General features: G+C 42.9%; 1 protein-coding gene across 11 annotated transcripts in view; it reads left to right on the top strand.

Annotated features, from left to right (window-relative positions):
* The window catches only part of hspg2 (heparan sulfate proteoglycan 2), a 167,704-nt gene that overhangs the window by 43,867 nt on the left and 101,435 nt on the right, over nucleotides 1–22,402 (top strand). For all 11 annotated transcript variants that reach the window (XM_049581471.1, XM_049581476.1, XM_049581474.1 and 8 more), the window contains exons 2-3: nucleotides 6,539–6,668; nucleotides 6,995–7,054. In XM_049581471.1, the coding sequence (XP_049437428.1) occupies nucleotides 6,539–6,668; nucleotides 6,995–7,054 (190 nt within the window). The remainder of the gene's footprint in view (nucleotides 1–6,538; nucleotides 6,669–6,994; nucleotides 7,055–22,402) is intronic.

Here is a 22,402-nt window from a genome sequence, read left to right as displayed (position 1 = left end):
TCGCTAAAGAAATTTAAAGCTGGTCACCCTCTCCACCCTCTCCACCCTCTCCCTGTTGATGTGCAGTGTTGAATGGGCATCCTGCCTCTCTGAAATCAACTATGAGTTCTTTTGTTTACTTGATATTGAGAGTCAGGTTATTTTCTGTGCACCACTCTGTTAGCCTCATTACCTCTTCTGCCTGGTTGTATCGTCTGCAAATTCAACCATGGGTTCCCTTCTTGAGCGCTGAGTTAAACTGCAAGTCAGAGTGATTTCTCTCAATGACAGACTTTGCCATCTCCGACACCGATTCAACACGCTGAATTAGCCTAAAAAACCCCGACAAGGGTGGACTAGTGTGGGACACACCTCAAAAACTAAGGCAACAGACGCTCACCGACGACCCAACATTGACCAACTGCCGATCATCGGCTTGGTTTGTCAGAGCCTTGAAGTTTTGAGAGAAAGACTTGACAATAACACAAATACCAGTATAACTCCAAAGTCTGTCTTACTATGCATTCATAGTGTGAACACCTGGTCTGAAAAATAAGCTTATATGTTGCGCTCAAATGGCCTCCCATAATTTTGTGAATGTTATCTCAACATACAGTAATTCCACATTCAACAGGCCCCAGTTAGGAAGTGTTAAAGTACAGCAGCTGTGGGTAATGGAAAGTTGAATGCCACATAAGTTATTACACCATTATCTCCATATCAGTGTTATGATACTAAATATCTCTTAACTTTCTCCCGCCAAGGCAGATAAGAGGATAAATGCATAATGGGAACAGCCATTCTTAGGAACCATTTACGAGACGTTTGTTCGTATAAAAGCTGTGGAGAATTGAGAGGCTTTGTGTGTCTGTTATCGGATTTTTATCCATTTTAGGAAACAAAGACGCATGCAGATCTGATCGGCTGCTAATGGCCAGTGAGTGTGAAATGAATGGGCTCGCAGTACAAATGTGCATGTTGAGAAAAGCCAGCATTTGTTTTGGACGAGGAGATGACAGCAGGTCTGCAGCTGCAACACTAAACAACAGCTGATGGGAGAAAGGATCTTGGCTTTACTTTTACATCTACCAGTCTTTTTCCGGAACGTTTTGCTTCTGTCTCATTGCTTATCGATTGTTCACGGACCAAAATGTATTCTTCTGTCAGTCCTGCTAAACAACAGCTGGGCAAACTTTAGGCTCGTAGTCAGGCTTCTGTATGAATCACCTGTCACTCATTAGCCATGGACTCTGTTGCCCTCTCTTTTTAAAGCTGCTACTACTTCATCCTGCAAGGCAAACATTGTTCATTGTGAGCAGAGTAATTCATAAGTAAACAGTGGAATTCCTTTTGGCTGGAATGTGTGTGCTCGTCTGCATGTCACATGTGCATTATGTGTGTGTGCATGTACATGTGTGTGCCGTATTTTTTCAAGCCTCTACCTGGCTGCCACATGTCCCTCTGGAAATTGCAACAAGTTAAAAGAGCGAGGTGATTTTCTGAGGCCGGTGTCCTCTGGATGGGGCGGAGTTCAAAGAAGTACTGCGCTGGTCAAGACCTTTATCTCGAGGGAGAGATAACTTTAACACTTCAGACGTGTCTCAACTCCTGGACTGAGAGTAAAGGTCACAACAGCTTTGGGAACTAGAATGCAGTAGGAAAGTGAGAAGGCAAACTCATGTGTGGTTCAGAAAAATGAGGCCAGATTGACATTCTCAAACAAGTGCAGCTCAACATGTTAGCTTTCAGATCAGGTGCACATATGGGCTCGCCCAGCAAAGGCTGCTCTGTGAGTTTGTGGTGGCTTTTGCCCAGATGGCATCCAGCTTGTCCAGATGACAGCCCCGTCCCAAGGGAGTGGGAAGCAGGAGATGATCACACCGATGGTTGGCTGGTCGGCACCATTGAAAAGAATTTGGTTAGTCAGCGGTTTCCTTTTGAAAATGGCCCGGGATTGTTGTTGTAAGGGTGCTCAGTCGGGGGAGAGAGGATTTGGGGGGATAGATCTAGTTATTTATTAGCTGGAGCCATTTAAATGGGAAAACCACCGTGACAGAGTTGGGTGGAAATACGAACTGGCGGGCCATGCCAACTGGAAATGCCAGGGGTGGCATCCTGCCAGGGTCGTATCCAAACTTATAGCAGGAGTCTGGGCAGTCTGGATGCTGAGATGGTAAGAGCAGAGACAATAAACCCACACTGTGCTCCTCTTGGGCTGGCACACTGAACATTATCAAGATGATCAGATATGAGAGCGGCTGGCAGAGCTCTGTGTCTCCTCATTGAGAGTGTGTATGGGTCTATCAGGTGAACTGCAACAGGAGGCAGATCTGTCTTTTTATTTGTGCGACTTTAAGTGGTTTTGTCAAGGATCGCCTTTCTGAGAATGTTGTGATGGAAATGTACACTGATATAATCTTTGTGGTAATAATACTTTAGTACCGTCGCCCACCACTGTAGTCCAGAGTGAAGTATCTCAACAACTAGAGGATGGATTGAAATCAAATTTTGTACAGATATTCATGGTCCCCAGAGGAGGAATCCTAAGGCGGGATTTATACTTGTGCATCAGCTCTACGCGGAGCCTACACCACAAACTACGCACATGGCGTACGCCGTTGTGAGCATTTATACTTGTGCGGTGGTGTGTCTGTGTTACTCTGCAGTTACACCTCCAAAACACTAGTTGGCGGTGGAGGTTTCTGAAGTGCTGTAAAGTTTAGTTGATTCAAAACACACATTAAACACACATTAAACATGGCTTAATAGAGACAGTTTCAAACACAAGTACACAAATCAGCTTCACTATAACTCGCAGCATTCACAGACAAACACTTGTCTTTATCTGGACACATTTTCCCCACAAATACAACATGCTAATGTTTTTAGCACAAGCCTATGGCATTTTACATTGTATAAATTAGCCTAGTGGGTAGCGGACTTTTCCTCTACTCATATGAAGCCAGGAACAACAGCAACACTTAACAAAGGTAACGTTTCAAAATTCAGCTCCATTAATCCATTACAATTCCCTCTACAAACGCAGCTCATACCACCATCCAGTATCACACAAAAAAATATCATATTTCGATTAATTTGAGGTTACATTTAAATATAAATATCCTTTGCCCTTACATTTACTTTCTTCACTGAGACAGACAAACATGAAAAGAATCTGTCGATCAAAGTTAAGGAAAAGTGATGGAGATGAGAGAGGAAGAGCTGTACCCAGGTTAGGATTAGCATTAGCATTAGCTCATGTCCCTGTGCTGTTCACCACACATAGAAACTGACCTGATCCAATTCACACAATGTTGTTGGTGCTTACAGTGGAATTTATAGGCTCAATTTAACAACAACACAAACACCAAGCATAATTATAGTGTAAGTATATAAATATACTGCACATTTTGCTTCAGTTTGTATAATGTATTAGACACATTTCTACAGTTCAAATACAAAATGATCCAAACTCAAACACATACAGTACCAGTCAAAAGTTTGGACACACTTTCCCATTCAATTAGATGGGGAGGTTTGTCCAAACTTTTAACTGGTACTGTAGATGAAATAAAGAAGGTGCATTTAATGTTACTAAGTTGTGGTAGTCACAGAGAAAGGGACGGACAGTGCATACAGAGGGTGAGAGAGGACAGAGTCGAGGACAGAGAGAGAAATGTACAGAAAGAATGTGAAGTTGAAGGCAGGGAGACCAGAGGATATGAGACAGAAGGAGCAGAGAGACACAGAAAAGAAAGCTGAACTCACTCAGTGCAACATTCAACCCGATTCTTAAAGCTGTTGTTATCCAATTTTTGTTCTCCGAAAGTCTTAAAATGCTCACACAGACAATTTTCTAGCGAGCTCAGTTTTTTGGACTTCTGTATTTGTAAAACTCTGCCAAGAGTGCATGAACAAAACTGTTTGAAACTGTCTGATCAAAAGTTATCGGGGATTGATTTCCAGCCCTGACGCTGTGTGTGCTCGGAGTTGAATGAAACTTTACTCTACTGTGTCCCGGGGTCAGCCGCTGCATTCTCAGTCCCATCCTTCAGTTACACTCCTGCTATTGTTCCTTTCATACAACACGCTTGATAATGTTATGATGATCACAGATTTCGAAGCGACTTGTCCTCTGAGGTGCTGCGTTTACTTGAGGTGTTTGTTCAGCTCCTGGAGGTGACCTCATGTTTCCGTGATAGACTCCTTCCTAATTCCAGAGCCTGTTTTTTTTTTTTTTTTTTTTAACCCTGGGGCGATGGAGTTTAAAGCATACTTTAACAGATTTATGTCATCCACTCATTCTGATCTCACCCTCAGCTGCTTTCCCTGGCGTTCAAAGTTGTGTGTGTGTGCAAATGTGATTGTTTGCCAGTACATGTGTGTGTGTATCCATATGTGGGTCATTTCAGTCAGCTGTGGATATCTGGAGCCAGCTTCCACCGTTAAGATTAGAAATGTGTACAACAGCAAACTGTGATGATTGCTTTGGACGTTTGTGCTGTGAAAAAAATTAAAGGGGGACTACACCCATTTTCAGAATGAATACATTTTATTTGTACAGTCTAAGACAGTGGTTCCCAACTGGTCCAGCCACGGGTCCATATTTCTACTCATTAGTTCAAGGTCTACACAGTATAATACATTCAGCGTCATACTTGCGTTTGGCAATGTCATAAAGCTAGTTTGCAGTCTGTTAGTCACTCACTCCACAGCAGGAAACAGCACTGTGCTGGAAACTCTCTGTACTTAAAAATAAAGTTGTTTTTTACAAACTTGACAATTTTGCAAGTCACTTGCGGTCCAATCAGAATTCACTTTTGGACCGTGACCCACCAGTTGGGAACCACTGGTCTAAGACCGTCCAAAAATATAAGTGGACATGAACAACTCTCACAAATCCGAAAGCTAGAGTGCTTAAACCAACATTTGTGACGTCACTGAGTATAAAGTCTGGAGCTGCTCCATACACAATGTATTGGGAAAGATGTAGGGCCGAAGTCAACCAAAGAAAATATTTTTCAACTGAAATTCAACCTACTCTTCAACCAATCAAAAATCTGCACGTTATATTTAGGTTAACTAAATCAGCCACGGTACACAGAGCACACTCTACCTGTTAGCTTTGTGTGTCTACCAAAGCATTACAAGGCTCAACATAATGCTTGCCTGAGGAAGGTAAACTCTGTGCTTGGGGAGTCTAGTGCCTCATGCTGTTGTCCAGTTGGGCCAATGAAAAATAAATGTGACGTGTAGTGTAACGTTATCTGAAAATAAACTGTCCCACACATTCATTTATTTGTGGCAGGCTGCACAATTAAAACATCTGCCACCACATCTTGATTTTCTGTTTTTGGACTGTTCATTAGGCGTTCATTGGCTTTAAAATGAAATATTAGAATTGGCCAACATGCTTTTCTTATTTTGCACAATGAACAAATATCACTTACACTGAAAAGTATTGTATTTTGTGTCTCCATCTGCTGGTGGGCCGTCACAATAAGAGTATGCATGCATAATATGATGTTAATTCCACTACAGAAGAGACTAGATGATCACTAAAATTAGGTGGGGAAAAAGTCAATATATTGATGTTGGTTATCTTTCAATTGAGCCGTTAATTTCAGTATATCGGATATCGGCAAAAAATTCAATATCGTGCATCCCTAGTGGGAATATATATACTGTTTGTTTAATAATTTCTCTACATGCTTGCAGGACACACAGGAAATACAAAAAAATACCAAACAACTTTGTAAAATAAGTCCTCAATGATAAGTCAGACACTGAATGTCTTTGTCTTTATTCATCTGTTTTGCTATGTTGAAAAATGAGAGTAAAACACTGCTCTTGTCAGAGTTGCTTTTTAAACCAGATGTCCAATCATGGTGGAGGAGGGGCGGAATAAAGAGCAACAAACGTGTGCAGACAGATGCTGAACAACAGCCTGAACAAACAGGCATACCAAAGTAAAACCAGAGATTGTATGGCCAGTGAGAATTTGGTCGGATAAGAGCTTATCGACCAACTAACCAAGGTGTCAGACCTTAAAAGATACCATACATGACATGGAGAGCACCCAGGGGAATGTTCAGTGTATGTGGGTACATTTTCGGTTTCAGAACTGAGAACATTACAACAGAATAAAGCTCATTTGGGTTCAACAAAAGAAAACAAACATTTTGTGTGGCCACAAAATCAGGCTTTATACTTGATGACATCAGACGTTTGTGACTTGTCTGGTTTCTGGCTTTAGGAGAGAATAGCTCATATTCACAGATCTTGAATGAACTTTTCTGGGCCATGGGAATAACAAAGAAATTCTTATAACCCTGTATGAGCTCCACTCATGCTGGTGTCATGAACTTTTATTTGCATGCGAGCTCTTGAGAATGCCTCAAAGAGATAATAAATGGTAAAAGTAAACACATCACAATGCCCCATTTCCTGTCTCAGCTTTTGTTTTCCCTCCACCCTTCCAGGGTCCATGTATAGCACCGGGTGTAACCTTTCTCAGCAGAGACTTCAACCCCTATAAATCTCTGTGTGTTTGCCGCAGGTGACTCAGGCCTCCAAGGTGTGGGGAGAGGTCCCGCTGCCAGAGGACTTGGAGGGCGAGAAAGACGTCCAGGCGTCTCAGAGCTTGCTGGACGATGACGAGGACTTCGCTGCTGATGAAGCTTCAGGAGGTGGGCTTGATAGAGAGGCTGGCTCGCCACAAACCACAGCAACAGCTGCCCTTAATTCATGGGAGATGTTTCTCATTATGCATTCCTTAGATTGTTACCCCATCCCCAAACTGAAACCAACAGATTGCTGCTCAGAGATACGCAGGGAAACACTTGATGATTTCATCCCACACATGAACATGAACCTGCAGGATTCACGCTTGTCAGGAGGAAATTAGAGCAGATTTTATGTTCTGCTTGTTACATAAGTGAACTAAGCAATTTTTTCTGGCTTTGAATCTGCACATTGACCATTTACCTATAAACTTCTGTTTCTGCCTCCAAAGATCTGCCCAGTGGAGAGGATGATGGAAGCACACCGTGGCCTCCAGTCTCCGAGAGCACAAGTAAGGGACCAGAAAATCTAGCTGATGTGTGGCAGATTACTCAGCCCTCTAAACCTCCCTCATCTTTAACACTGACTTCAGAGGCTGCATGCAGCGTGTGTGTGTGTGTGAGTGTGTGTGTGTTCGTACATGATGTCTGCGTGTGCCTGAATGATGATGCCTTCACATCCTGCTACACCCTCTCCTCCCTCCATCCCAGCTCGCCAGAGTCTGGCCATAACACAGGCTTTCAGCTTTGTCTCTGAGACATAAACATCTCCTCTGCTCTTTTATCTTTTTAACCAGCGGCAGAGGTGACAGCACAATAAGATACATGAAAGCACCGTGAACAATAAAAGCTGCAGTAGAGCACCTCTGTTTTGCCTTTCATTCACTCCTGGGCTTCTTCCAACCTCCTTATTTTTTATCGACTTGAAAAGTATTTATATGCGGGTACCCCACTATATCACACCGCACAGTAGCCGGGGAAAAAATATTTAAACAGCGTATTAAACTTTGCATGATGGTTCTAACTCTTTAATCACGCCTGTGGTTTGCTGCTGTTGGTTACGTTTCTGGTCTTGATCCATTTTTTTTTTTTTTTTTTTTTTTTACTGCCTTTTTTTTATTGCAAACTACAAAACAACTAAGAGTTACTGTCAGCTGACTTTTTCACCGAATGTGTGCATGCTACATGGCTTTAACCACCAAGGATACCATATAGGAGTACTTCAAGCACCAGTGATCTTTTCTATACCAGTTATTCACCCTGTGTTGAGCTGTATTCAAGAAGAAAACTTTTATCTTCTCGTATGCCTCCGAAGAGTCCGAGAACACAGGAAATTCTTTAATAACTTAAGTAAAATGGGATCACATTTAACAACAGCAAAACTATAACAAACAGCTGACTCTCACTGCAAAAATCATCATGTAGGTCGACTGTGCAAGCAGCTTATTACGACCCATACTTTGTAGTAATTATTACAGGTGCCGAAGAGGAAGTGACGTGTCATAGCATAAAAAGCGACACGTCCAAATAATGTTGTATAAATTTAAAAGAAGTCACAATAGGATGGGAGGGGTCAAACAAACACAGGACTTTCACCCAGGAGACCGGCGTTCACATCCTGAAGTCACTGTTGACTTCTTTTAATAACCACTTAACGTTTGTAACTTAATTCATTTATTCATTAATTTTCTGTAACCAATTATCCTGTTAGGGGTTGCGAGGGGGCTGGAGCCTATCCCAGCTGACACTGGGCGAGAGGCGGGGTACACCCTGGACAGGCCGCCAGACTATCACAGGGCTGACACACAGAGACAGACAACCATTCACACTCACATTCACACCTACGGACAATTTAGAGTTACCAGTTAACCTGCATGTCTTTGGACTGTGGGAGGAAGCCGGAGTACCTGGAGGAAACCCATGGTGACACAGGGAGATCATGCAAACTCTGCGCCGGAGGGCTCCCCAGTGCTTATATAATGCCAAACCGGGATGTTTTTCCGAAACCTAACCAGCGACTGTTTCCTGTTCACACATGTAGCAGACAACAAGAGATTGTCAGTGTCAGAGGCGTTCACACCTACTGGAAATACCCTTTGGTTTGGGCAAGGGCAGAGCGAGCAGGATGTGGACTACACCATGGTCACATAGCCGGTTCGTGATTTGGTCATAAACAACAGAGTCTCTTGCCGTTCCTTGAGTTTGCCTGATGATTTCGGCTTCAGCCCCTATCGACAGAAGACATTTTCTTTGCCGTCTTTGTGTAAATGGCACTTCTTCTTCTTCAACCTGTGATATTTGTTTACTTCCATTTTTGCGCAAGTTGCCTGGCGGAAATGTCATCAACATGCTCACTCGATTGCTGTGAATTCTCAATTACCTGCTCTGCTCGCACATGGGCTCAATCGGACATCACACAGACTTTATACGAGAGATCTGGCAGGGTGAAGTCCGTTAAATGTCCAATCCAATTGATTCAGACATTTGCGTTCTCCTACACAGCTTCACCAGATAATGTCTGGATAATGTCAGGTTTACAGTGCATGTGTGAAAGAGGCTTTGGATAAACCAGTGCTGATACTCAACTATATCCGGATTTAAGCTGCCGTAGCTGTGGCATAACACTCTGACACACAACTATAAACCCGTCTCATCACTTGCCAACATGTTAAACAGTCCGACTTCCTTTTGGTGCATCCATTTAGATAATGGATTTTCAAAGAGTTTAGTTTTCTGTGAGCAATTCTGGGAAGTCTCAGCATTCATATTATTAAACCTATCATTTCCCCCCTGCAGGAAGTTCCTTTACCGAAGCTGATAATTGTTAATATCCTGACAGGTCAGATCATTTTCTTATTAAAGACGAAGGCCTGTTAATAGCCGCTCCTCCTTGGTTTGTCCTTGGTGCCAGACGCTGGCACTCGACAGGTTGGTGGAGCTGATTACATCATGGCAGAATAATTGTTTTGGTAGCAGCATTGCGAGCTGACATCATAGCTGGGGCGCATAGCATCATGTGCCTGGCTCACAGAAATAGCACGGCTGAGACCTTGCTGAATTTGGGTGGTTAAAGGAGCCAGAGGAGCTTTTAGCACATGTTGACATTAATGTGTGTGGTGTTGACAGCATGTGAGGTTTAAATGAAGCTGAGTAAGTTTTTAGCAGCACAGTGAAGAAGAAAAGATCCAGTTAATATCAACAAAGACTGATTGATTGAGACACAGTTGTAAAAAAAAAAAGTGTGTCTTTCTTGTAAACAGCTTCACAGATCATCTCAGTAGATGAAAGTTTTATTTCAGCCTCCTGCATCAAAGTTGAGGGTGGTTTGAAGTGTGTGTGTCTCCTGGTGGGTGCGTGAACCCTCAGGTCAGTTTGGCACATACGAATGTACAAAAGGAATATGAAAGTCCCAGAATACAAAGGCAGCCTGTTCTTTGTCGACGGCACAAGATGGGAAAATATTTTCTGCTCACATTTTGTGGTGCGACACGCGCCTGCAAACATTCCCCATTACTTTGGTTTACTGCATCTGTTTCCATAAACTTCCCGGCTTTTGTAGCCACTTAAAGGTCAACGTTGCCTTTATGTGGCAATTAAACAGGAGGCTGAGCTTACGCAGTACTTTCTTTAATATATTGTCTTATCTCAAAGGTGGTGAGACATTTGCATTCTGCTCAGTGCGATGATGGTGCTATGATCAGAGGAGGCAGCCTATTTCCATATATAGATCTGAGCACGACAGCAATGGGAAGGAAATTCGGTTTCCTGTGCTGAATGCTGAATACTTTGCTGAGTGTCTCTGTCCTGTTGGCCGTCCAGACCCAAGCCTCTGCCTTCCTTCCCCCTCCACTACTTTAAATTTGGAGATAAAGGTGCCACGGTTGCCCCCATTATGCTCTGTTTCCTGTTGTGCTATTTGCTGATGGTAAAGGAATTCCCATTTCCTACTGTCTCGTGTACTGAAGCTGTGAAAAAAACATCTGGAGCTTAAACTGTTGTCAAGATGAAGCTATTTTGAACCTCTTTTGTCCATTGTTGTTCCTTATCCCGTCTAATCACAGTCTGCAATCTTCTGCAGAGATATGAACGTTGCGTCCCATGTCCTCCAAACCTCTTGCCTTGACCTACAGACTCAGATCCCTGAGGAGATTTCTGGGAGACAAAATACAACTTATCTCATCTGTGAGAGCCTGTCCCTGTTCTGCAGGCTCAGTTACAGACATTCCCATTGCACCAAGGATATTAGCCACTTTGTTTAGTAACCAAAACAACAAAGGTTAACATGTCCACTTGGTAATGGAGGATGGTGGTTGGTCGAGGGTCTGCTTGGGTTAAATTCTTCCCAGTGCTAATTTTGGAGGAAAAGCTTGAGAATTCATATCTCTATAGACCGGTGGTTCCCAAACGGCACCCTGCCTTAAAGACAGGCGAGGATTCAGTGAGATTTGTTCATCTGTTTTTTTTATTTGTGTGGTTACTTAGGGAATACTTCACCCCGCAAATTACTACTTGCATATCAATTTCTCCTTTGTGTTGTGTTGAATTTGTTATAAAAACTTTCTCTCTCGTGCCACACTGTTAAACAAAGAATCCAAAAACGGAGAACACTCTTGATGAAGTGAAGTCATAGCGGTCCGCATTTAACAACAGCAATATTATATAAAAAAAAATCAATTTACAAACTCTGAAGCAACTCGTGCAGGATAATCCAAGTCTCAGTCATCCATATATGCTCAGTACTTCCCAAACAGACAGCGCTTTTAGATGGAGAACTGAAGTAACAGTGAAACTATCTAAGCTTTCTTCAAAGCCAGACTTCGTTAACAAAAACAGTGATTTTACCTCACTGAACATGGGAGCTGCTCGTCGACTGCTGCTTTGATTGGTAGCTTGTCAGTGTTGTTGTGTGACTTTGGTGAATCCAAACTAACCCTGCAAGGGGCTGTACACATGCTGCATCTTTAACCACCTGGGAGACGCGAGGTCAGGCGTTGGGCGCTACTTCTGCGCCTTTTTTGAACTAGCTGTCAAGAGTGCAGCGGCAGCTTGCGTCTGAGGTTACTAAGCAACCTTAAAAAGCACCGTATCAAAGCCTATTAATCTGAAATCCTGAGTGCAGAGCTGATCTTCTTCCAGGAGATGTTTATAAGTGTGTAGACCTATCATCTGTGGGACAGATGTTAAGATCTAGGTAGGCCTGCACTCAAATGATCAACTCTTCCATATCTACCACAGACTGATGTTTTCGGAAAAGGGGAAAGATATCTGTCAGCTGTGATTGGTTGTCCCTCATCACATGACACGTGGTGCATTTGAGTGCGCCTGCTGCACATCTTCATTGAAAACAATGAATTTGAGGGTGCAAAAAACGCGGCATGTGTACAGCCCCTAAAACACCAAATCTGCTGGCCAAGAGAACAGAAACTTTACAGTAGTACATTTTTCATTTCACAGAAGTCATTTCAACATGGAACACATTTGGTCAGAACCCAAGCTAGACTCAAGCCTAGTCCACACCAGCATGGGCATATCTCATATGACATTTTGTCCTCATGTGAACTGTGTCTCAGGTCACCGAAAACAGACCTTTTGTGAATCTCCGTCCAGGTTGAGAATATTCAGAAACTCAAGTTTCAGTGTTGACATGTAGATGGGGAAACTGGTCTTGTAACATCACATTGTTGGCCATTATTTCCTTTTGTGAGGTGTCAGAAATGAAGTGACATTTGATGCAGTGGTTGACATGGCCGACATAGTGCTGGTTTTAACTTTGTTAACAGGACTTTTTACATGTTTACACTTAACGCACCGTGACATTTCCACTATATTAAGGAACAGAGGTGTCTGAATGCCACGGAGGGCACTGCTCCAGGTAGCCTACTGGTAATAGCTTTTTGTCGAGCTTCTGATCGGCCAACCTCTTCTTTGTGTGGTTATAGGGTTACGGTGATATGGTTTTGCATGCTCTTGACAGTGCTTCAGTTGTGGTTTTGCATTTTCATGTGGACAGAGATTTATTCAAACAGTGCTTGTGTAAATGGGAATTTTAATGAGAACATTGTACGTGTGGACTAGGCTAAAATCATAATCAGATCATTTGTAGGAATGAAAAGAATATTAACTGTATTCCTTGTAGTCAAAGTATATTTCAGTACACAGTTCCATAATCTACATTTGATATACTCCACTCTGTGACATGTTAATTTGAGATTAAATGTGCAGCCTGGATTTTGTCAGGTAATCCAGAGGAAGGATGAGCAGAGAGAGATGTGTTCTGTGTTTATTCTGCAGGGACGTTTTGCGTAAACTCGAGGGTCAGGCTGTCCTTGATCCACTGACTCACAGACAGGTGTCTGGATTCTGTGTCGCCTCAGCTGGTTTCACATAATTGGTCGTGAGTGCTTACTGAAAAAACACAATCCAGGTTCATATTCTTGTGTTATCTGTAGGAGAGAACAGATGTTGCAGCATAAGTGGACAACACATCAGGGTAATGTAGCCTGTCTGTCACTTTGGCCCGGGCAGCGTCACAGATAGGCCACCCACTCAGTGTTTCTGCCTTTTGCATGGGCAGTTTGTTAGATGTGTGTCTCATGACACTGCCACCATGTGTGTGTTTGTGTTTGTGTGCGTGTCCCTGGGTGTCACATACTGGGAGACTCCTGGGTAGTTACACAGAGGGACGAGTGCTGGCAGCTGCAGCTATTTTGGTGAGGTCTTTGTTGTTGCGCTGCCGGGGGCCCTCAAGGTGGTCACACACTGACCCCAGAGTACGGCAGAAACTTGCTTCGCATTATGATTAGCTTACTCCTTTTGTGGAAAAGGCAGACAAAACACAACGACTCTGTTGTTGAAGGACATGTTTGGGTTAACCTTTATCTGAATTGTCAGCCGCTGATAAAAAGCCTCCCTTCACAAACAGTTAATGGCCAGTGTCACTGAGTGTAATGCACATTGTTCTGAAAGCCTACTGCAGAATGGACTCAGTGAGTGACTTGAGCCTCATTACTGCACCTTTCCCCATGATGCTACACTCTGTTGTACCAAAAACAAATGTGTTGCCTTGGAGAACTCGTCTGTGCCACTCCTCTTTAGGAAAGAGCTGTTGGGCTGTTTCATTGAAAGAGAGCGCGAGTGGCCGTATGAATGATCTCTTTATCCTCAAGGACGGGCTTGTAACTGATACATGTGTTTATTTTGAAGACCTTCACTATAATCTATGCTGCAGCAGAAGAGAATATCTTAAATTGGAGGAAAGTAAATGGTTTGTTGTGTCACAAAACAAATGCTGAATTAGAACTTGTGGTTATTGGCAGGGTTTTCAGTTGTCCCGTAGTTTTCCCAGATCTGAGAGTTTATTTGGACACAGCCACACAGTTGATCAGCGGCTTCCTGGTTAAACACCAGAGAATATCCATATCAAGTAATGCCTCTCCTGGGATTTGTTAAACTGTTCTGTTGGAGGATACAGGACATGTGCTAACTGTTAAAAGATATCGGTCAGTCTTAGTTTTTCTGAGGCTGGTCACAATAATGACTTAATCGACTTACTGTACAATATATAGACCTGACCTTGCTCATGTTGTTGACCTCAATGTTTGCCTACATGCGTGGTTGTTAAATCAAGAATGTAACAGACATTTAAGCCTACATGAAGCCAGAATCAAAAGCAGAGTTTTCCTGATCATTTTAGACACTTTTAGAGCCGATGTCACGATCACGTAATTTCATTAGCTGGATGCAAAACACGACTCTCCACCACAGGGCTGTAGGCTACATAGGAGTCTTAAAATGTCGTCTTGTTGTGTTATTGGGAGCCAGAATAGAAGGAGTCATGGCTCAAAACTTAAATTTTATTGCATGCCAGCCGCCACTGCCCATCAATCAAAACAAAGACAACTATGGTTAAATGTGACAAGACCAAAGGACTGGATGGAGGCAATCATCAAAAATGCTCACATGTGCAGCGCACACTTCATATCAGGTTAGGGAAAAAGTATTTCCTGTTGTAGGGATGAATAAAGTTATATGTATTAAGGGTTATCATGTCCACAGAATCAGAAACTGGGGAGGTATTAAGAGGAATAATGGATTTCTCTGTGACACTAACTTTTTAGCATATTGGCTAACGTTAGCTTCGATAGCAAAACAAACTGGAGGAAACCGTTCAAGTGTCGTCCTCCTTTGAAAGATTGGCATAATTATCAACCACAAAGCTTCCTGTGACATCATCCATCCACTGAGTGAGAGCATACAGGTCGGCCAGTCTGGTCCTGTTGGTCTTTTCGAACAGTCCAGTGGAGTGACCTCTAGCACTCAAATGAATATTTCTTCATGTATAACTTGTATCATCTTCCTCCACTGTCTGAAACGAGCCAACAGAACTTGCTGGCTAGTGCTAGCTAATGTCCGTGGAGAATTATTTTGCCTCCAGCTAAGCCCCGCCCACCAAAAAACATCATCCTGTTTACTAACAGTGAAAGGGTCTAAAACAGGGGTTGGCAACTTGTGGCTTCGGAGCCACATGTGGCTCTTTAGCCCGTGTCCAGTGGCTCCTTGAGCCTTTGAGAAAAGAAGTCTATGGAAATTCATTCTGTGAATCCAAATGTTGCTGAACCTCGATAGCAGTGGCTGGTTAGCTATGGATGCCAAATCCAAAAAAGTAAATTGAATAAAATAGAGAATGTAGTAGTGCGTGGACAGATTTGTTTGCTCTCACTGCCAGCTCTGCAAAATTTAAGTACCAGATCATTATTAATAGTGCCCTGCACAGTGGCCACCTTGTGGTAAAACATATTAACAAATGCTTATTTATACCATAAGTATATGCTAATTTAGACTTAATAGGCTATTAACCTTGATTATAAGGCTCAAACACGTTTTGCGGCTCCACACAGATTTTTTCAAATTATTTTTGGTCAAAAATTGCTCTTTTAATGGCAAAGGTTGCAGACCCCTGGTCTAAAAGACTTTGGCGCCGCAAATCTCCTTTTTTGTTTCCTCTATAATCCCATCTATTTGCACAAATCCAAATAAAAATGAAGCAACACTTCAATGATGACACAGTGTAGCTTACCGGTAGCCTGCAGCTGCACTTTTGGGTAGAAGAGGCACCGTCCTGATAATAGTTAGCTTGGCACCCCCTGGCAACGAGCCAAAAAGTCTGTCATTTGTAGTTTAACTCTCCAACAACTTTATCCTCTGCTCCGTAAATCCACCAGTAAACCGCCTAGCTCCCATACCGTCAATCCATCGCAACCGACTTCAGCACATTGGCAAGTTTGTGGAGGTAACTGCGGAGCTCCCAGAGCTTCACTAAGCTTGTTAATTAGTCACAAGTAGCTTGGTTTTGGTTTTGTTGGCCAAAGTTTGTATTTGGTTTTAAAATGAGTAATTTTGAGCTACTTCTATTGTACAAAGGCACTCTAAGTGTATACTTTGTTGTATTAACAAGTGTTAATTACTTTTTTGAACATACATTTAATACTTTCTTCATATTCCAATTTTACTGTCTGAGTGAACTCAAACCTGTCCAGTGGCATAAAATGGTCTCAAAATGACAATAATATTGTTTATCGTTAATATTTCTGGGACAGTATAACATCCAACAAAAGTAGTCATCATAATAGGCCTCGTATATCTGCAAAGTTCCTGAGTGTGCTTGCTCTGAAACAGTGGCTGCCCTGTTTCAGTCAGAGATCATAGAAGAGTTCAGAGTAATAATGAAGCTGTTACCTCCTTCTTTCCGGCTCTCACTCCCATTCTGACAAGGATCACAACATATCTGCAGCCTTTGAAGTAGCGGGTGTGTCATTAGCTTTGATTAGTCTGGGTCACTATTCTTGGTGGGAGACGTCACATGGTTTGGGAAGGGCAAGTTTTCTGTCAACTGTTTCCTGGCTGGACATTGTAGACTTTGAATCATTTTTGCTTAGTTTGCAGATTTCAGTTCACCAGACTGTAGCTCCAGGCAGCAGCAGTAGGCCTGTCACAATAACTACTTTCGTTAGAGGACATATTGTCCCAGAAATAATTGGGAAAAAGGATGTTATTGACATTTTCAGACCATTTTATGTTACTGATAAAATGATAATAGCCTGATAATGCAAGTACACCCTGTGAAAGAGCAATGAATTTTTGATCTTTAATATTGAAACACTGGAATCTAAATATGGAAAACATATTTAAAGTATTTTTTTAAAAAAGTAATTAACACCTGTAAATATACACTCACCGGCCACTTTATTAGGTACACGTTGGTAGTACTGGGTTGGACCCCTTTTGCCTTTAGAACTGCCTTAATTCTTCACCTGACCCTACCATCTGAATGTCTCAGCAGAAATCCAGACTCATCAGACCAGGCAACGTTTTTCCAATCTTCTATTGTCCAGTTTTGGTGAGCCTGTGTGAACTGTAGCCTCAGTTTCCTGTTGTTAGCTGACAGGAGTGGCACCTGGTGTGGTCTTCTGCTGCTGTAGCCCATCTGCTTCAAGGTTGGACGTGTTGTTGGTTCAGAGATGGTCTTCTGCAGACCTTGGTTGGAACCAGTGCTTATTTGACTTCCTGTTGCCTTTCTATCATCTTGAACCAGTCTGGCCATTCTCCTCTGACCTCTGACCTCTGGCATCAACAAGGGATTTTGGTTCACTGGATATTTTCTCTTTTTGGGACCATCCTCTGTAAACACACAAAGATGGTTGTGTGTGAAAATCCAGGTAGATCAGCACTTTCTGACAGACCAGCCTGTCCGGCACCAACAACGTTCAGAGTCACTTAAATCACCTTTCTTCCCCATTCTGATGCTCGGTCTGAAGTTCAGCAGGTTGGCTTGACCATGTCTACATGCTTAAATGCATTGAGTTGCTGCCACGTGATTGGCTACCCAATAAAGTTGCAGTTGAGTGTATTTAAAATTACAGTACCTCCATTTGAGTAGCCAAAAATTACTTGGTTTGATACTTAGAACAAAATTTGGCCAGCAAAACAAAGCTAAGTGATGCTTCTTGCGACTAATAGACCAGCTTTGCAAAGCTCCAGAAACACCTCCAGTTATCTCCATCACCTGGTTGGAGTGCTTGCCGGTAGCCTGCAGCTGCACTTTCGAAGTGGAAGAGGCACAGTCCCAATAGATCGCCAACTTCTGGCAACAAGCCAAGAAGTCCGTCTTTTGTGGTTTTACCCTCCAACAACTTAATCCTCGACTCTGTAAATCGATCAGTAAAAACCCCCCAGCTCCCAGACTATTCATCCGCATGCCAAAGTGCAGCTGCAGGCTACCGCTAAGCTACACTGTGTCATCTTTGAAGTGTTGTTTTATTTTTCTTGGGACTGGTGTAAATCGGCTGGATGGAGAGGAAAAAAAGGACAGACCTGGCTGTTTATTCTGGCATCATATTGGCTAAAATGTTGGTGACATTCTTACATAAACAAACATGCATGTATACAAAGGTCAGTATCAAGATCAGCAAAATGATCATGTCAGTATTACTGTACGATAAGTTGCTGACATAATTAAGGTAACAGGCTTACAGTAGTTGCAGTCAGTCTAGAAGAAAGACATCACACTAACTTTTACTTAATTTCCTCTCCTCTGAAAGACATGTCACAGCGACGGTAATGCTGTATCAGGAGCCATGTGTGTTTTTTTGTATGTGCAGCTGTAAAACAGCTGGATCCAGCACACCCACTTGATTATAAAGGAGCTGTTGTTTACTGCCGTCTGTCGAGGTTTAAGAAATGGAGTCATGCAGAATCTGGATCGGAGTATGAGAATCTGTCTTATCAGCACGGTGCTGGTGTAAAGGACAGAGGATAAACAATTTGTCACATTTGTGTTAATTGACAACGTAACACAGTCTCCTTTTTATTTTAAGAGACAGTGAACAGATACTCTTTCCACAAGGGTGCCTCTGCTAAAACCCATCTTTGTTTCAGAGCAGCGAGAGGCCTCCTCAGCTGACATTTCAGAGCATGCCCCTCGGTGCGACTGCATCCAAAGCAGTGGAAGAATGAATGAGTCACCACAAAACAGAACATGGTCATTGTTGCCCGTGCCAGTACAGAGGGCTCAACGTTTGGTAAAAAAAATGGTTATAATGGTGCTCGGTTCTTTCCATTTAGGAGGGAAAACAGGAAGCAGCTCCTCCCTGCGTGTCTGCAATGCCCTAGGGTGTGTGTGTATGTGTGTGTGTCAGACAGCAGACGTGAAGAGCGGTGCATGGAAGTGTGTGTTTGGTTCGTAGGATATCCTCTTCGTTCCGTTGGACCGAAGAGGAGTCATTCCAAAAGAGATGCCCTTTGATCTTTTTCCTCCTTGACGCTGTCATGCAAGCAGACTTCCTGTGTGTTGCCAGACAGGCGCTGGTTGAAGTCATTAGTCGACAAAAACCACAGGATCCATTGTCCCACTGAGCACAACTATCCACCACACCAGGATGGTAATGATTAGTGGGACAGCTGATAGCGAGAAATTGGTGCTGACATTATTAGCTTTTCCTAAAAATGATGATGACAGCTTTACTTTCACTTCCTGCTGTTATGTTGGCTGATTTGTTCTGTCTATTTTACATAATTTCATGCAGATCAGTGACTTCTATGTGTTGTCTCATGCCAGCAATGTGTATTTCAAGGCTCAGTGACTTTTTCCCTGATTTCCTGTTTCTGTTTAAGGAACCTTTAAAAGAAGGAAGAGTCATCACGTCAGTGACAGCGTGTGAACTTTGCTTTGGTGTCAGACTTTGGTGCCACTTCTATTGAAGTTAATGGGTGGGCACGGCAAGTCCCTCTATAACCCATCATATTTGTGCTGTTTCACATTTGATTGAAAAAAGGCCTCCACTAAATTACAAAAAAACAACCATTACACGATGTTGACTGTTTTTATCTAAGTGTGTGTGTTTGTTTCCATGTCAGTGGTCTCCAAACAGATCATGGCTCTGTCCAGCAGCTGCATATAACTCAACTCAAGCCTGTTTGGTCCAATGCATCATGATACATGACCAAATGGCGCAGGTCTAACGGGATGTCACTGACCATACCGCTGCAGCACCTTGCACTTATAGCCTCAGTGATTCAATCACCTGGCTTATATTATTAGCTAGCACACACATAAGTCATGACAGCTTAAGAGGTTGTAACATTTGCTATCACTCACCAACACTGCTAGCCTGGACTCATTGCCACTCCAAACACTTTCAGTGGGTGGGAGTACTCACTTTGACAGACAAACTCCGACAGACAGTCAGCGTGACAAAACACCAGGGAACATTTTCTCTATCACCAACAGAGCCAGTTGATATATCAAGCTTTTGCCAAATCCAGTTGGAAGAATGTCTAGTGCATAGACATGTTCTTGCTTAATTGTTGTTATCGACTCTATTTCTGCCATGACTTCACTTATTGCTGTGTTTACTCTGCTAACGTCAGAGTTAGCGCGTGCTGCTCCAGGAGCTGCCATTACTGTTCGTTAAGCTGCATTTTACATCAACTACAACGCAGTCCCTAATTGGCTGTTGTCAACTACGGTGCACATCCCTGAGTAGCCAAGATTGGATTTTAATTTCTGGATATAAGGCGGGGCAGCAACAAGTTTGGACTTGTACAGAGAGTGAAACATAATGTTCAGCTTATGTCATCAGGATGGTCTTAATAGGCTACAACGGCGCAGCTCACAAGAATTATTTCCCACTGATGTTAATGGTATTATCTCCAATTGAATCATCAGCATAAACAGCACTGAAGTGTTTTACTGTGATTTTATTAAGAGCGAACAACAAGTCTCACCCATGGCTTCTTCAGGTTCGCATAACAGAATCACATGAGCACTCACATGGGTCACATGACTACTTACCACAGTTATTTCACTTTTCTTTTTCAATTTTTTCCTTCACATTCTTCAAAACATTTTCCAAAAGATAATCTTCAATTCATCCAAAAAGCAAAATACCTTTACACAAAATTACATAGATCAAATCATCAATGGCTAATGTTTATGTTCATTGACGAACAAAGTAACAAGTATTGGTCAGTTATAAATGTCCAAATTTAGAATAATTTGGCGATTGGCACCACCGCCCAACAATAATAGGAAACGTTATGGAGAGAGCTGGCCAAAGTAAGTACTCCCAAACATTACTTATCATTAACAGTTTGCAGGTTGGTTATTAAAGTACATACCTGCTGTGTGTACGTGCTGCACATTTACAATCTCTGATCTGGCTAAATGCAATCTGGTCAGTGTTAATAACAGGTCGGACCTGCCCCATTTGGTCACATATCATGATGTATTGGACCAAACGGGTTTGAGTTGAGTTATATGCAGCTGCTGGACAGAGCCATGATTTGTTTGGAGACCATTAACAATGAAAACAAACACACACATTTAGATCACGTAATGTGTTTCAGTCAAAAGTGAAACAGCACAGATACGATGGGTTATAGTGAGACTTGCTGTGCCCACCCCGTTGACTTCAGTAGAAGTCTGAAACCGATGCAAAACTCGGATGCTGTCACTGACGTAATGACCCTTTCTGTCTTTATAGTTTCCTTGTTTCTGTTAAGACAGCTCTTATGACAATTCTCTTTCTGATTGTCACTTTCTATTTTCTCTCCTCGCTTCCAATCATTTCCTCTCTAACTCTCCTGAAACTTTAACCTCTCTGCACCTGCCTGGCTAACTTGATCCTTCTCCCTCGTCCATGTGTCGCTTTTCTTGTTTGATCCTTGACCTCTGGCTCCTGTTTGTGCCCCGATGACCTCCGCGCCACGTCTCTCTTCCCCCCCTGTCTCTTGCTCCTTGCTCCTCGCCCATCATCGCTTGCCCATAGCACACTGGTTGGACTCTTCGAATCTGGGGAACATACAGAGCCCAGTCGAACCGAACTACAGTAAGTCCTCAAGCGCTTCTTCTCATTTATCCTGCGGTTTCTCCCCCTCTCTTGTCTTTGGCACACTCTCCTGTCACCTGCTCTGCGCAGTTATGCACTCTCATTTCCAAACACACTCTCAGATAACATTCCAAGGAAGACTCAGCTTGGGCATGCAGTGTTTGAGTCCAGCGGGCCTGTTTTTCCAAGTGTCTTGCAGGCGTCTCCCAGTGTTTTCTGATGCCGGCGGAAAATGATGGGGTTGTTCCATTGAGTAATAGAGTTCATCTCGCTCGAGTGACAACACTTTGCCTTCCAGCTGAAAACATCCTTGTCAAGATATGTTGGAATTACGTTACTGCTCATCCCTATGGACAGCCAACACTTGCAAAGATGTCTTCCGCGATTTAATCTGAAAAGTGCTTTTGGTAATTTCAACCTCATGCAGATGTCTCAGCCCAGTGATACGAAGCAGCTGTTCTGCAGAATCACTACAACATGAGTATGAAAATGTACTTTGTTAAACACAATGGTGGGTTTTGACGCTTATATTGCAAGCTGTGGGAGAGCTCAACGGGGCAAGCTTAATAGTGAAGCCAGAAGTTATTCATAAGAGCTCCCCCGAGGGCAATGAGTGGACTTGGAGACAGAGTTGTTGGCTGGCCACCAGCAAAAGGGTTAAGTAGTGGGGGTCCTGTCTACAAGAGTTAAGCTGAGACAGAGGCAGCTGGCACATGAATATATTACACGAGAGGGGAGAGAAAGATTTAAAAGTAGATGGAGATGAGAAAGACAAAGAGGAAAACCCCACGGAGGGGAAAAACATGTATTATTAAAGGTTTTTGATTGGATAGTGAGGCAGTGTGGTTTGGGCCATGTTCTTTTGGATTCTTTCGCAGTGACTCGGGTGGTGCTGGGACGATGCCGTGGGCACAGCCTTGGGGGTTGAAGGTCGAGCCCAAAGCGGCTGGGCTTTAAAGGACAGGCCGGGCTCAC

The sequence above is a fragment of the Epinephelus fuscoguttatus genome, linkage group LG7 (genome assembly GCF_011397635.1).
Source record: "Epinephelus fuscoguttatus linkage group LG7, E.fuscoguttatus.final_Chr_v1".
In the NCBI taxonomy this organism is placed as follows: Eukaryota; Metazoa; Chordata; class Actinopteri; order Perciformes; family Serranidae; genus Epinephelus; species Epinephelus fuscoguttatus.
Note: the sequence above shows the minus strand (reverse complement) of the source record. Positions and strands in the feature narration are given on the sequence as shown.